The sequence below is a fragment of the Ruditapes philippinarum genome, unplaced genomic scaffold (genome assembly GCF_026571515.1).
Source record: "Ruditapes philippinarum isolate M1 unplaced genomic scaffold, ASM2657151v2 ctg268_1_1_1_1, whole genome shotgun sequence".
In the NCBI taxonomy this organism is placed as follows: Eukaryota; Metazoa; Mollusca; class Bivalvia; order Venerida; family Veneridae; genus Ruditapes; species Ruditapes philippinarum.
Window position 1 is genome coordinate 274,296 of NW_026859070.1, and position 17,559 is coordinate 291,854.

Sequence of the window (17,559 nt, forward strand, 5' to 3'; positions counted from 1 at the left end):
GCCATTTAAAAATAAATCCGAACACCAATATCTTTAATTCAGTCATTAACGCTGTACAGACGTTTAAAGAGTTGTTTACGTGACGTCACAATGTAGCACTAAATATCGCGTGCAAAACAAGACAATAATTATATTACTGCGCGCTGTACAATTGCAGTTGCGTAACAAGCAAGGGGTTCGTAACCATTTTTCTTTGATAATGAAATTAAATAAAAAGTACGGAATTCCATAAACGACAGCCTACTTCTCACTGCCTACTGCTAACTGGACGGCCTGCTGCTCACTGCCGACTGCTTACTGCTTATTGACAGTCTAAGTCTATGTATGGATCAAATAGAAGTATTCCGAATGTACACACATGTGCGCTCGCCATTTTGTTGAAGGTAAACTTTGCGGAAAACAATGGTAAGTAAATTAAAAAGGATCATTTTATAGCCTAATAATTTGTAATTTCGAATTCATTGCAATGACTTGTGTACGTCCCACCATTGCACACTGCTTTGATTATGTTATGAAATGGTTCCACGTGCCTCTTGCACAGGTGATTGATAAATTGTCAAATATAGGACTCATTTTAGACCATTATATCATCTGGACCATTATGTCAACACTCCCTTATTTTATTTAGAATTTCATAGTTTATTAAACTTTCATTAGACAACATTTCTAGAAGAATATCTGTAATATACTGGTGAAATCATTGGCGAAATTTAGGCTAATCAAAAATGTGTGAGTTCATTTACGAGGTCATTTTGGTTCAGTTTTCATTGGCTGTTAGCTATAGCTTATAAATGTGTAATTCCTTATTAGATGTTATGTTATGCATTTTTGTTAAGTTGATTGCACTCTTGATAGTTTAGGTTGCAAAGATATGTGCTTTGAAGGTAATTATAGAATCAATTTTATTCCAGTACAGAGGATGATAAATCTGACAGAAACATTTCAATGGAGGAACAGCCTATACTTGACTTCACAGACAAGCAACAGTTCCAATACACCTGTATGAAAATATTAAAATTACAATGGAAGAGGAAAAGGATTTCATAAATGTATTTGTTCTTATAGACGAGTTTAACTGGCTCCCTTCTGAAAGCATAAACAAAGACAAACTTGGCTGTATTCAAATTGTTTCAAAAACGTTCAATATTTCAATGACATAAAGAGTGCAAACATGAAGTGATAAATTACAGTTTGGATCAGCTTATTTTACTGTTATGAAAAGCCATTGTGCTATTGAAAAATTCTGAAAAATAATAGATTTATAACTATTTAAATTTACTTAAAAATTTCTGATAGACAAAATAATCATGTTAATGTTACAATATATTTTTTGACGTGTTTGTTTAAAATCCATCTTTTATATAATTTTTATAATTATCTTGTTAACAAACACACTTAAAAGTGAACTTTAAGGTTGGTTATTTTTTCTATTTCTTTTTGCAATTACCGCAAGTAAAACCAATGAGCAAATCTGCCTTCGTATTTGCCAGAATCATCCAATGAAAGTCAATACTATTTCTATCAGGGTTCTAGAAGTTTGACAACTAAGGTAAACAGTTCCAAGACATCGTGATAGTGTAGAGCTTTTATTGTATAATATGAAGCATTTTTAAGTTACCTTTCTTACAACGTGTATATCAATTTATATTGCAGAGTATATTAACATTAATATGATTAATCTCATAACAATTATATAATTCATAACAGAACTTTTAATTATAATTCTGCTTTTATATTAATTACTTTCCCCGAAACTTTACAAATATTTTATATAGATTTTGATTTTTTACAGGCGTGTCATAATTTTTATTTTTAAATAACGATGTATACAAGAAAATATTAGCTTACTGGTCTCATTGTTGGGACTAAACATACTTTTTATGTGGTGTTATAATCAATAAGTGTATTTTGTTTTTCATTTTAATTGTAAATAAAAAAGTTCTTTAAAAATAAAATATCATAATTTTCTTGTAATTTTGTTTATGATTAGCTCCCCGGAAAACAAAATTATGACATGTGTTAATCATAAAGCAAAGTTTGTTTGTTGAATGTTGTAACATGACCAAGTTGGAAAAAAAAACAATATTCAACATTGTCCAGATTTAAATAGTGTCTTAGTCCATCAATTTTAAATGCATAGGATCGCGAAAAGTATGTATTAGGAAGATGAAGATTACGTTATATTATTAGTTCTATAAGAAAAACATCTGAAGCTCTAACATCTGGCAAGTTAACTCAATATTTTCTTCAAAACAACTTTACAAATTAACCTAAACTCTCTTTTCTTAAGACAATGAAATAAAAGGACGGTCGTCCATCAATAATTATATTGATTAATCTGTTTTCTTTCCTGTGGTTTTAATGCCTTTATCATAAGTTATAAAAATCAGAATGTAACACAGGCAATACTGCAAAAACTTAAGAATTTCATGCGGAAATGCCTCAAATTTAGGATACCGCAGTTCATCATATCGTTAAACAAATACTAGTACTAACATTCCTTTGTATTAAATAATAATGCCCACCTTTTTTAGGTTTTACGTCACATCGACACAGTATAGGTCATATCGCGACGTTCCAGCTTTACTGGTGGAGGAAGACCTCAGGTGCCCTTCCGTGCATCATTTCAAGCACGAACGGGCACCTGAGTAGAACCACCGACGTTCTGTAAGCTAGCTGGATAGTAATGCCCACGTAACTCAAAGATCTTTCAATGATTTTATTATGCATTATAACACAATAATTGACATGTTAGTCATCATGCATCTGTCGTATAGTTTTTTAACATCTACTAAAGAAACGTTTTCTTGAGTCAAATCTAAGGCTTTGTAGAATTAAGGTATAAATGTACGGTCTACAATCACCAGAACAAGTACATGTATAAACTTTTTAGATAGAACTAAACGGTTCCATGTATGATTTGAACCATGAAGTGTGTATACTTTCCCAGTACGTTTAACAATTATCAGAATAAACTACTGGTAATCCGAGACGTGACTGGTATATAAAATGATTTTGTCTGAAAATCTATATATCTATGTTTTGAGCACCATTATCTAGATAATTTTTTAACAAAACATGATAGCATTATTTTCAAAATGCGAACATAAAACTGACCGTTGTAATTTAAATGTAAAATGTAAAAACAACGACGTTCTTGAAACTACAAGGCCTCCGTTTAAAAATATCATTAAGCACTATAGTTATAGGGTAGGGTCAATATCATTTAATGAACAAATATTATAATATACATGTTATATGGTAGATATATCTAAATGACTGTCTATTACAAGCTTGAACAGGGATATACATGTATAAATAATTAAGCAAGCAGTTATATTTGGTAGCTCAAATTTACCAAACAAGATTTAATGACAGAAAAAACTTGTAATATTTGGTTTGATAACGTTTTTATAAAGTTCACAGGTCTATGATTTGGAAAAGTTCAAGATGCCTGCAAAGATATATACTTATATTTCTGCTTAGTATAACGAGAATTATACATGTAAATGTATAAATGTAACGAGTCCCAAGATTTCAGTCAAAGTCTTCATAAATGATACAGAGTACTGTAATTCCTTGACCAATACTGTTTCAAACGGCCTCATTGTAACATATAAACACATTGGAAGAAGTACGTTAAAGCCAACATTTACTTTCAGGCAGATAGTCGGGTATTCGACAGGTGTAACTGTTGGCATTCGTCAATGAACAGTAAGCATTAAACAGTCGCTGTAAGCATTAAGCAGTTGAAAGTAAGCAGTAGGCAGTTGACAGTAAGCAGTTGACAGTAGGCAGTTGACAGTAAACAGTAGGCTGTCGTTTATGGAATTCCGTAAAAAAGGTTATTTTTTCGTTTTTCGTGAAATATGGTACATGTATATATTTTCACTCAACATGATAAAATGCCACATATTTTCACTCGCCGTCCCGTCCCGGCTCGTGAAATATGTGGCATTTTATCATGTTTCGTGAAAATATATTCCATATTTCACACAAACGAAAAAATATCCTCTTACTATAAGAAGATGTTTTTTTCGAATATAGGTTTTAACTGTTTGACGTCACTGCCACTGCTTCCGTCGCAATCCCAGTAACGCAGGTATGTGTAAATAACACAAAGGTAACGCCAAATCTGATCTGTTCAACGTTATGGCCAGCATTACAATTTTTTCTAGGAATATGTTATTTTTTTAGATCATTCGTAGAATGACGACCTGGCTATCGTTTTGAAGGCAACACTTGTGTCTCGTCGAAATTAATAAGTACAATAATGCATTTAAAACTTTATTTTCTACATATTCAGTATACCTTAGACATTTGTCAAACTATTAGTGTCGTATAACACTAAAGTGAAGCAGGTAAAATAATGAGATATGAGGTAACGAATTCGGCGTTACCGTCAACTAATTTAAGCGTAATATGACACTTGTAGTTTGGCAAATGACTCGGATCAAAAGTCATAATGTAATATATACATCATTGTATTTAAATATATGGACGAAACACAAAAGTCGCCATTAATACGTTGGCCAGATCGTCATTCTCACGAGTGATCTTGAAAAATAAACACTTTCATGGAAATATTTATGGTGACGTTTGAAATATAATGTCACTTCAGCTGTATAGGCTTATTAATTTCTTTCAATTTGATGAAAAATGTTGGTTCATTTACTTTCCGTGGTCCTCTCTTGGTCACAGAATCGCACAATTCTGCGATACTTTTGCACAATTCCTGCGTTATTTGCACGATCCCATGATACCGGATACACACGGACGATTTAAGTCATTAAATAAGAATATGTAACTTCAGTCATTTTAGAATATAGACATTTTCAGAAACCCATTCTTCCCTCATTCCCTGTGCAAAAATTAACAAGAGTTGTTGATACTAATGAACATAATGCATATACTGGCTTTATTTATGAGGAAATGAAGTGTCTCAAAAATATCAACTTCATTTTCAAAGTGTTTACGGTTGTAAATAGAATCAGTATGGTAATAATATTTTAGCCTTAAAATATGTTAATCAGCAGGAATTACAAAAGTTACATGATGATACTAAAATTACTGTTAATACTAAATTTTTTTTTTATAGTTTTTCGTGTTCAAAAGCGCACCTTTTTATAAACCAATATTTATTAATTATGAACACAACCCGTCTTCAATAGAATGATGTAAGTATTAAAGTTTAACAACGTCATATATTCTTCCGTTATCACAAGAAATTTCTACCTAACACAAATCATCAAGATGAGGATCACATCCCAGTTTTACGTTTAAAAGAACTTTTTAAATTCTACCGTCAAATATGTTCACTTTCTAGAACTAAGCACCATAAAGAATGTGAAATTGCTTATCCGTTGGCTGTAGTAACTTGAGGGATGTAGTTAATTGGTGAGTCGATTAAGATGAAACTGATACTAGAGTAGTGACCATATAATCTTTATGTGATATGAGAAGAATAAAAATGTTTACCAGTGATCTACAGGATAAGTATCAAAACCACCACCACTTATGATTAATCTAGATTTGTGACTCAATAACACAAATGGCACGGATAAATGTTGTAATTTGTGCGTAAACTAAAGAGGGCGATAATTGATAAATCGTCCTTCTTATTATCAAAGATTGGTATTTAACGAAAATTGAGTGATGGCCTTTGAGAATGCTTGTTTTTGAACTCTGTTACACAACAAACATGTGAATCTTAAAGAGGAAAAACACACGAATAAATGTAATTTGTGAGGGAACTAAAGTGTGTAATAAATCGTTCATACTTGCACACACTCCATAGATACGCCATATAGAATAGATTTTATTAAAATCAAAATTTTAATAATACTTTCAAATTTCTTTTAGATGAATGCACAATTTAAAAATCTTTAAACAGTATTAGCTATTAGACTTCTTAGATTCTGGTTATGGCTAGGGATTTATTCATTTATACCTATTTTGGAAAATAGAGATGTTAATTAAATTATTCCATCCTCTGAATGTTCCCTGAATAGGAAGGGTATTTAATCCTTCAAAAAGTTTATGCAAAATAATCATAAGAGACGAAATATTTAACAAATGAATTGAGTATATTGTAACGTATCATGTCATTTGTTCCAAAAAAAGACTGACTCATGAATTTTTTTTTAGCTCAACTATTTTTCGGCTCAAATATTTGGAACAGTTGGGCTATCCTACTCCTCTTGGCGTCAGTGTCCCCTTCATAACATTGTGATTAAAGTTTTGGGTGCAGCATCTTGTATATCATCATATTTAAATTATAAACCACTATAAATGATAATTGCTTGTAACTTCACACATGTCTTAGAGATCTTCAACAGTAGCAGATCAAAGGTCAACGACTCTACCACTGATTTTGTCAGAGCCCATCTTGAACTGAAAAAATCTGCTTAAAGTAGTCTATGAAAACTGATGTTCATTTATACTGAATGTATCAACTTTAAACTAAATGCATGTTTTGGAGATCATAAATGGATGCCACTATCCAAGGTACTTTATCCAAGATCCGTAACTCCGAGATGGATTTGCTTAATTATAACCTTTGTGTACTTAAACAATTCTTGGTGCAACATAAATTATCAAACAAGAACGATTAGTGATCACATGTGTCGCTTCATGCTGGCCAAAACTTCATTCAACCTAAAAACCTGTGTGATATGCACAGGAATTTGACCTACCGATCAATCCTGTAAAGTTTCATTGAAATTGCATAAGTGGTATATCAGGAGTAGTCCAGACAAATTTCAAAAATTAAAATCATGAAAGATCCAAAACTCTGACAAAATGATCAATGAACCGGAAAATGTGATAATAATTGGAGGTCATTCTCCGAGCCCCGTGAATCTGACATATATTTATATTGAAATAAAGGCCTTTTATGAAGGTAAGAAATTCTTGGTTAAGTGTTGAAAGTAACACCAATCTTTAGAACAACATGTACAAATGCATGTACTTGTGGTATACATTTGAAACTTTAACATGCCACATCAGTTTTAGAAAAGGAAAATCAGTATCCATGGCCCATAAGACCGGCATATAATTTTACTGAATTTTGTTTTATGCTTTTCAGTGGATTACTAATTCATCCGTGAAAATAATATTTGATAATTTCTAAGTGAAAATTATCAAAACATAATTTCACACTTTTCAATGACGAAACTACTTTTTGAAGTCTTTACACATGTGGGACCTCAATTTCATTTTTACTTACAATTTTGACATTGTCAGGGCTATTAAGAGAAAAGCTAAGCTAAACTTGATAAATAACTTGAATTTCAAAAGAAATAAAAAGAAGAAAATTAACTTCAATCATTCAAATTACCAATCACCAAATATCGTCTCTAATTTTTTTTGTTTCATTTTAATACAAATCCTTCCACATGCAAAACAGCTATTGATGACATTTGGGCATATTAAAGTATCATACGAGCAATAAGTGCCTAATGCAATATGAAATCTTGAAACCAATGACAGCAATCAGCCCGAAGAATACTAGTAAGTAAAAAACCTAGCTTCGTAAGGCAGCCTTTCAACAATTCCATCTTTTCCAATTTCCTAGCCGCTTTTTGAATGTTTACACATATGTCAACACTTATTTTTTTTTATCTGTAACAATCCTCAAATAAGTTTTCTTTTTTCTAAAAACATAAAAAGATCAGCCCAAGACTTCTTGTATTTTATGAGAAATTCGACTAATAGAGGCTACCATTTGGGAAAACAGATTTTAATATTAAAGTTAATATTAAGGAAATTTCGTCCTTTTAAAGCATACAATAAAAAAGAAAATGTGTTTGTTTGTTGTGAAAGATGTAATTTTATTTCATATCGTAATCTTTAAAAACAGAATACTTTTTGTAAAGCCCACTCGATGAAATAAAATTTTATCTTACACACAAACAAACAAATATCCTCTATATAAACCTTTGTATTTAATTCTTCAAAAGGCTTTAGCAAAAATCTAAAGTAAAAAGAAACAACTTGGTGCGACAAAGATTTTCAAAAAAGCCCATGTTTGTAACCATATTTAGAGACCATTTTCCAAAGCTCATATCCCTGACATGGAATTTGATTGATTTATTAGTCGCCGGTAGAAACCGGCGACTATATTTGTAACAGTTTAATATTAAACCTATGGTAGGAGAAGGCATTAATTTCTGTAAATAAAGGCATAATAATTACCGAACAATTAAAGACTACAATTGTTTTCAGTAATCTCAAAAATTCAAACATACAATAATGTTGCTCAATGAAATGAAATATTCAAATATTGACATCGTAAAAAGCAACATTACAATTTTTATAAAATGAATAAATGACGTATCCCTATGGATAAGTCATTGAATTTAGGGATGTTTTTCCTTTTTTTCAAAGTGTCAAGCGTTGCTATTTTATGATAAATAAATCATGCATGGTATTTGAAATGACACTTTTAAATTATCTGGTTGTTTGTATGTTATGAGACCTATTCTATTTTTTTTATCTTATTTATTATAAACAGCTTCTCCCAGAATCACGTGACTACACGTTGTATGTTATTGTTATAAAATCTATTAATAGTAACAAATGGCTGATAAGACAGACATACAGGTAACACATTGTGAATGGTTATCAAAATTATGAAATAAAAAAGTGCTATAATGAAACACACCATTTATCAACTTATGTTTCATAAAGTTGAAAGATATAATAAAAATCAATTTATGAAAACTACACACAGGATTTGTCCAAGATTCGAACTTGCACCTACTACATAATTTATGTAGGTTACAACTTCTTCATACTTACCACTAGGCCATCGAGCAATATTAATTGATAAAATTATACATGTAATTATACTTACAAAAAAATCGTTAACATTAATTATAATAAGTTATGTAAGTCCCGAAAATTATTGAGTCTCGGGTAAATATTGCCAAACAATACTTGCTTATTTAATAATGATAACAGTTTCTTGACAAAATTGCTAAGCAAGTTTGCTTCATATATGATGTTTAATTATAACATAACATAAATTTATTGCATAAAACTCTTTTACAAAGTTTATAGCAAGAAAGATATAATTGTGGCAAGTACATGAAAACGTGTTTATGAATAAACATTACTCAACTTATTGTTCCTCTTTTCTTTATACTCGAACCATTAAACTGATATTTTCTTTTATTTATGATAAAACAATCATATTTCTATCCGGCGACTTGATGCTTTAGCATCAAACTCTCTACTTGTTGGTCTTTTGTGACAGCATTCACATAATTTCCTGTTCTTGTCCGTGTTATCAAGTGCTTTTAGCACTTTGATATATTTTTTTATTTCTATTCTCTTTTCTTACATATAAGTAAATAATTTTGAATTTTTCTTTATTTTTTCACTTTATAGGGTATAATTAAAATTATTATAGGCCATGTATTATATGAACGTATAGCTTTAAGGAGAGGACGACCATTTGCTATTGAAGCTCTAGGTCCAATTCATTTCTGCTTTAATAAATAAATTATCAGCAAGTGTATATATCTTGAATAAAAATATGTTTAAAGCAAGAAAGTACCTGGCGGAATTTAAACACATGGCGGTATGGGGAAAGTGGTTTGAAGTCAAGATCTTAAGCACTCGGGTATGGACGCCCCATTTTTACAATTATAAGGCAGCTTTTAGTAGCAATATGAATTATCAATGTATTAAGCCTTAAAATATGTTTATTGGTTGGCTTCGTAATTTATGGCAAAAATTACAATTTTACAATACTGCTTATAGTGCTTAAATCTTCAAATGAAGAACTAAGTCAACAGTAAAATATCTAGAGAGCTGTGATATTTACATTTGGAAGATTTGTTTGTAACAACTGTTCGTACTCACGCATCCTTAAAAGATTAGTCTTTTACTGATAAAATACATGCATAGTCTGGTAAAATTTGTACAATTGAGTATATGGAGTATTTGCTATTAGTCTTATTTGTAGTAAAGTGTAAAAATCGAAAGTGGCATGAGCCTGGCCTCAAACGCTTAAAAAATATAGTTTTGGTATCCTGTTATAAATTCTACAAAAAGATATAGCTCAATAAAATAAAATTATGGATAACTTTATAGTCGTCAAAACAATTTTATCTTTATTAAGCACTTCTGTTCTTTTGATTTACGGGCAATAAAACCCACCAAGTTTTATCATCTTATTTGTATTTTATGTAGTAACTTGGCGGTCGGGGATTTTGTATCTATCTATTAATTTTAGTTTTTATCACTCTGTATATTCTTAATACTCATAATGACCTAATGAGAGAATGCCATTTTAACGAATTGTTTTCTATTATGCTTATGTAACTCGCTTTAGCAATGTCATAGCTATCAAGTTGTTTGCTAGGGAATGTAGGGCAAACAAAATTACTTGCTATTAGCCAATAATTTAAGCTCGATTATTTTCAAAGAACAGTGGAGCTAATTTACTTACGGGCATCGCGTAACACTTCTGTAACAGCATTATTATCTAAAGATGTTTTCTTGGAACTTCACACATTTAATAAGATGTAACTGCCCGAAGCTAATAATTCTTAAATGGATTATTTTCGAATTAAAAGTCATTGGTTTCAGTTTTGCATTTTAAAACTACTGAAGGTAGTTTACACGCAGATTTAGATCATATTTTTGGTGTTGTCATTCCACAGTCCGTGTATGTATATATGCATGTATGCATACATGCTAGCGTGCGTGCGTGCGTGCGTGAATGATAATATGTATGTATGACTGTATGTATGTTTGTTTGTTTGGGTTTTACATCACACCGACACAGTATAGGTCATATGGCGACGTTCCAGCTTTACTGGTGGAGGAAGCCCTCAGGTGCCTTTCCGTGCATTATTTCAGGCACGAACGGGCACATGAGTAGAACCACAGACGTTAGCTGGATAGCTTTCCCACATAAGAATACAAGGTCCCTGTCGGGATTTGAACCCACAGTCGTGACGGACAAGTAGTTTGAAGTCAACGACCTTAACCTTAACGTACCTAACACATTTATTCTGTAAGCATGGCCGGCATACAAGAGCATTCTTTCCAGTTCTTTTACAGAAAAAATTTTGAATGAAATTTTAGTCTAATAATAACAGATGAAATATATATTACAGTATAAAACATAGTGTGATTCGGCAAATGATATAGAACTGATAATTTTATTTTGATTTGCCTTTTCAATGATTTCACACTGACATGACTCATGACTGAATTATGGCCCTTTGTGAAATTTTCAAAGGTAATTCATTTAATACATATCTTGGGGATCGTATTTGGGAGTCACTGTCCCTATTATGGGTTCTGAAAAAATAATAGCTCTCTTTGAACTTAAAAATTCATAGTTAACACTTTTCGTGCAACATCAGTGTTCACAATTACCAAAGGTTTTCGTAATCATTTCATAATAAGACATGTCTTCGTGATCATACTTGGAGGAGGACACCTATTTGTTTTCCAATTACAATTGAAGGTTACTTTCATTAACTCGGGAATAGATTTTGAATACTGTATAACCCTTTATGATCCTACAAAATTCTTTGGCCGATACCGAAGACTCAAATGTCATGCCTTTTTCGAATGAAATAAAAAAAAAACATATTTACAAGTTAAAATAATTTAAGCATCATATTTATTTACCTGCTCCTTTAATATAAAGGAGGGAATAAGGGAGAACCGGGCTTAAATTTAATAAGATAGTTATTGCTCTCTTTAATAATAAAACAACAAAGATTTATTGTACCAGACATGATTTTTTTATTAACTACTTCAGACACTGATTTAGGATATGCATTTGTAATGTTTATTTGATCCATGGAAACCGCCAGGACTTTGTGTATAAATTGGCGGGATCGATGGAAAAATTATTTCATTTTACGAAGGCACGGATCATAGTTCGACAATGGAAAGATATACTTTTGTCGTCATTTGTCTTGCTCTTGTCTTAAAAACGTCAGGTAAGTTACTTTTACAAAAGTTAAAATTCAATTCTTATTTCAAGTACATCAAACATATATTTATGATTATTACAAATATATTATAATGAATCTGAAAATTTTGTAATTGCTTCATAAGATAATCAATAGACCTTTTAATTCTTACATTACAGTGTAAGCAGGAATTAATTGTTCTAAAGAAATTCAAACTTAAATAACATAAAATAAAATGCAATTCAAACTTTGATTACACAAAATAAAAATCATAATTCAATGTCAAATGCCTTATAAATTCTTTTTGACATGTAACAAACATTTGATTTTGAAGTGACATGAAAATAAAATTGAAATTACAAATGTAAAAAAACACTTTTCATCTGCTGCAAAATTAATATTTAAAATGAATATGTCATACTGTAATTTTTTTCATTTTCTTCTTTTGAGATATCTGTCATAAGAAATATTTTCTTGACCGTAAAAGGATTATTGAAATGCAGAAATAAGTAAATTACCAATTAGCAAGACCGCTTACATATTAGGTAAATAAAGATCATTATTTTTTTTGTAATTTACTCGTCTGATACATTTACGATAATTCATGTCACATAAATGACAACATGGTTGTTATCGATCGTTAATTTTATTTTAGATATTTATTTGAAGTTCTCTGTTTAACTTAACAAAAGGAATTATTAGACCGCTGTCTTTTGGCAGCTGCCGTGTTAATAAGTATAAATCGAATCTTTTTGATTGGCCGAATAGGTTATTTTTTACCTATGAAATACATTTTCATTGGTAGCTTTAACAATTTTCTGTTTTAAGTTGTATTTTCATTCGGTAACTATTAAAGGCATTTTTTTTTAAAATGGTTTGAATGAGAAGATATAGATGATAGAACTATTCAGGCAGTCAGACGGTAATCATTTAAAGCGACGGGACCGCAGTTTTCTACGCTGCATTTTAATAACACATACATGTATATAGATGTTATTTTAACCGGTTGGAATTGTTGTTCTTAATATGAATAAAAAATCTATATTAAAAACCGATAAAATGGACTTTGTGCTTTTATAATATTTAAATGATTGTTAGATGAATACTGGAGATAACTAATGATAACACGTTAACGGAGTCTCATACAACAGAAGAATCATGTCAAAACATATACAAAACGAAACAACCACAGGACCAACTCACAAACCCCGCATAACAAATAATTCAAAAATCTTGTATGGAAGAAAATGGTAGTATATTGCGTTAAAAGCGAATTGTGCATCCACAAAATCATTGCTAAACGATTAAACCCGTTTTAAAATAGAAGCATAATATTTCGTTCCGGGGCATTTTATTTTGTTTACGTATAATAATCATGGATGTTAAGTAAAGAGACATTCTATGTTGCAACTTTTTCCAGACTCGATCATACTAGTTATAAAACAAAAACATTATAATTGCTGTTGGTAACTTTTATAGAAATATTTTGTAAGATAGGGCTTAAAAAGATTTCAATGATATGTTATTGCAAATCTTTTAAATTTAATTGCACATTTCATTTTAGACGCACAAATAACGGCATGGGAGGAACCAGCCGGAAGTACAACAGATGTTAATGCTGCAACTACTGCGACTATCGCTGAAAGCCTAGCAACTGGAACTGCAACCGGAGTAACAATCAAGGCAACTGGCACTGATACACCAACGTACGCTATCGCATCACAGGCGACTTCGGGAAAACTTACTATTGAGGCAAGTACAGGTGTATTGACTCTTGCTGCTGGAACATTTGATTTTGAGACTGAACCTACATACGTTTTAACGATTGTGTAAGTGTTACAACTTAAATTGAATACCAAAACCTAATATATTTAGACTGAAAGAATTTTATTTTTATTCTGGTTTGAATTCTGGTCATTAAAAATGTTTTACCTTGGATAAAACCGAGTTTAATTAAAACAGGTACATAAAATTGAATCAAAAATATTTTGAAACATACTTAATGTAGGTTTGTTTATATAATGATGGTTTTTGCTATCGTAATGACGAGATAAAATATAAAGGGATAAATTGTAATAATATGCTTTCAGATGATTATTGTTGCCTTAATTTCGGAGGAGTATCTGATATTTTCATTCCAGTCACTTTATTATTGTTTGTAACTGCTAGTTAATATCAATCATAATAGTTAGCATTGCTCTGACTTACTAGCGCAACTGCCGGCGGGTCCACTGGAACAGCTTCTACAACAATCAGTATTACAGACGTAAATGAAGCTCCCGAGTTTTCTGCATCTGATTATACAACGTGCATAGTTGACGGTTCTACAGAAGGTAATCTTTACTTTCCTTTTATATCTTTAAGTGTTCGTTTGTTTTAAGCAGGTACATAAACCTCAATAAACTTATATCATCTGACCTATATTCATTAAATAAGACAATTGTTCAGTCGCAACATACATTTACATTTTTGCTCTGAACGCAGACAAATTACTTATATATTTTTTGTTGTTGTTAAGTTAAGTTTTTTTATATTTAAAGTTACCCTAACTTATTGATATAATTAGTGAGTCAACATTTCACTGTTTCTTTTTGTATATGAAAAAGAGTGGAAAATAATGAGGCACATAAAAGTTTAGTTTATATGTGTGTGTAAAAGTAAAAGTACTTTTAGTACTTATATTTAAGTATGTATTTCATTAGGATAAACAAATAAGTCTTATTTCACTAAAATAAAACGAAAATAAATAAATAATTAAATAAATAAAAGAACAACAAAACAACGTTATATTTCTAAAGGAGAAGATTTTAATTAACGAAAAGGTTTTCAACACCATAGGCTTAAATCTAGGATTTCTTTGACTTTGGGATATTTTTTGTATAAATCTTAATTTGCACATGTACAAGAAATATATTTGTGAAAATTGGTATAAAATTGAAATACGGATGTATTTCTAGAAGCATTAAGTGAGTGTTATTCTACAAAACTGTTATTTTTTTCTTAAAGGTAAATCTGTAATTGCCCTTTCTGCAAGTGACCAAGACGATGGAGACATAATCACATACAGCATTGCTTGTAAGTATTCAAGATTTGGCCATGTTGTTTTATAAATCATTACTAAATCACTACTAAATACAGTATACATACATTGTACGTGTAACTGACTGGCAATGTAAAGCTTTCGAAACACAACATCATAAATTCGATGGTGATTTAGTCTCCTGTGTTCAAGAAATTTCGTAATACGTATGTGTTTGGAGATTGGTCGTCACAATTTACGTAAAAATCGTCTTTAAGAAAGATGATGTGGTATTATTGTGCTATAAACGTAATAACGAAATTAGAATAATGGAACAAAAATAAATGTGGTGTATATCAATGCTTTTTAGTTTTGTTTATTACATGCATTCACAAACATTTATATTTCAGCTGGAGATACAAACACAGACTTTGCAATTTCGTCTACTGTGCTCCAGGTCAATACAGGGAAAACGCTTGATATGTCAAAGACATCTACTTACACACTTGTCGTACATGCCATTGATGATGACACTACACAACTTACTGGATCAGCTACATACACTATCAGCGTAAAGTCTGACTGTGGTAACGGTGCACCAGCTTTGGTCGCAACCAGCATGACCATCTTAATGGCACTTGTCGCGTTTTTGGTCTAAGTTTGAAACTGTAAAATTATGTGAAATATAAAAAAAAATATATTGAATCAGTTGCCTTAAAACATTAAAATCATTAATTTATGTTAATAAACAAATATGATCATGAATACATAGCTAAACATTCCAAAGATACAAAGGTTGTATAAAAAAGGACTTTTATAAAGGAAATTAACATGACTGAAAAAAGTGATACACAAAGTATAACCGTCTACTTGTTAACTGTAAGCACAGCTATTTATTTCAAAAATTCATATTCTAATATATTAAATTTGAGCATCTATATTGTGATGACTTTGCGGATACCAACATTTACATTTATATATTGAGTGATGGCAAAAATTTAAAAAAGGAGAAATTGTACAGCTACAAGCTCAAAATTTACTTTAATGTTAAGTACATGTTCTAGACTATTGCTTTGAATTAATGGACGAAAGTCTTCGCCTCTTTGTATTTCTTGTGTGCTTTTATCTTTTGTGTGTATGTCTGTAACAGTTAGAGCAGCGAAGTGATATCAGTGATGAGATACAAGCGTATTGATGTTTGATTCATTTCGCTATTGTTGTTTAAATACAAAAATTGTATTGTAACGTTACCAGGTAAGTAGAAAAATACCTAACAAACATGTATTGTACGATAGTTCTTTTATCACAATATTACATTGCTACTTTCTAAATTTGAATTTTATTTCGATTGACGTTTGTTGCGTAAACCAAATAACATTCAAATTGATTGTACCATATGAGAACTATATCACATGTATAACTTTTCCGTGTAAGAATAAACTAAACAATACACAACTGTACATGTTAACGTTTTATTATACGTATTATATTTATATTCTTTTTAAGAAGTTCTTTTTAATATACTACTTTTGCTATTAACTAAATGCTTTTGCGTGAACCTTTTCAGCAATGATTTGATTACAATCGTAGAAATTACGTTTTTACTGATTTTGCATTAGTTATGGTCCAGAGGAGAGGAAGTCCAAACCTTTTGGTTAGGCAACCTGTGTTCCACATTTTCACAATCTCATAAATGTTTAAAAATCTAAAATAGACTCAGTAGCGTGCGTTTGACCCATTGCTGAAGGCAACTGTTTGACATCACCTTTTCCATGAGTTTTCTGGCAGCTCTAGTGGGGATGGCGGCCCATCTTTGCCCAACTGAGCCTAAAACCCATGAATGCCCTTATGTTAAGCCATTTGAGCCAACATCCGTACCTACAGCTTATTTCACATTAATAAGATATAAGTCATGGGACCAAGCTGGCCAGTCAAATCTCCCTCTGCAGGTAAACCTGGACCACCCAGACCCTGTGGGGACGCGTATTATTGTCCATTAAAATGCATTGATAACCCACTTCTCATGTAGCCCTGTTTTAACCATCGGTGTACCGCTGGTCAGAAAATGTACCTCTATTTGGCACAACGATTTAGCACAAAAAACATAGAAAAAAATAGTATGAAACTTTAAATATGTATAGATGACAGTATAGAGTATATGCACATAATTTAAAGCTCGACCATAGGGAATACACTTAACAAATCTTACAAGTGTGCATGTATAAATGGTTTTATATATGTGTCAATTTTGGTTCGATCATGCTCAAATTTCAATAAATACGGTTAAGAGACATGATATGATATGCCATTTAATAAATATCATAAGAACACACATTTGACAAACATGCCCAATAAATGTGATAGTGCGTTATAAGCCAATGTCGCAAAATAAATGTATCATTGAAAATTATTCTAATATCATATGTTCACCCTGACTATTAACTACAATGCAGCGTTGTCGCATATTTTTCATAGTATTGGAGTAGATTTGTTCACTATTGGACAATTTTCGCATATTCGAAGGCGATCAAATCTTCTTATGAGGCGGTACATTTAACCCCGTTTATAGCTTTTACCACATTTAACTCTAGACAT

At 31.1% G+C, this 17,559-nt stretch overlaps 1 protein-coding gene across 1 annotated transcript; it reads left to right on the top strand.

Moving 5' to 3' along the window:
- The first annotated feature begins 11,835 nt into the window (after window positions 1-11,835).
- LOC132755095 (cadherin-8-like) lies at window positions 11,836-16,424 on the top strand. Its single transcript, XM_060745892.1, has 5 exons — window positions 11,836-11,972; window positions 13,510-13,774; window positions 14,157-14,278; window positions 14,952-15,020; window positions 15,375-16,424. The coding sequence occupies exons 1-5, from the start codon at window positions 11,918-11,920 to the stop codon at window positions 15,620-15,622; spliced, it is 759 nt and encodes a 252-aa protein (XP_060601875.1). The 5' UTR covers window positions 11,836-11,917; the 3' UTR covers window positions 15,623-16,424.
- Window positions 16,425-17,559: the final 1,135 nt, after the last annotated feature.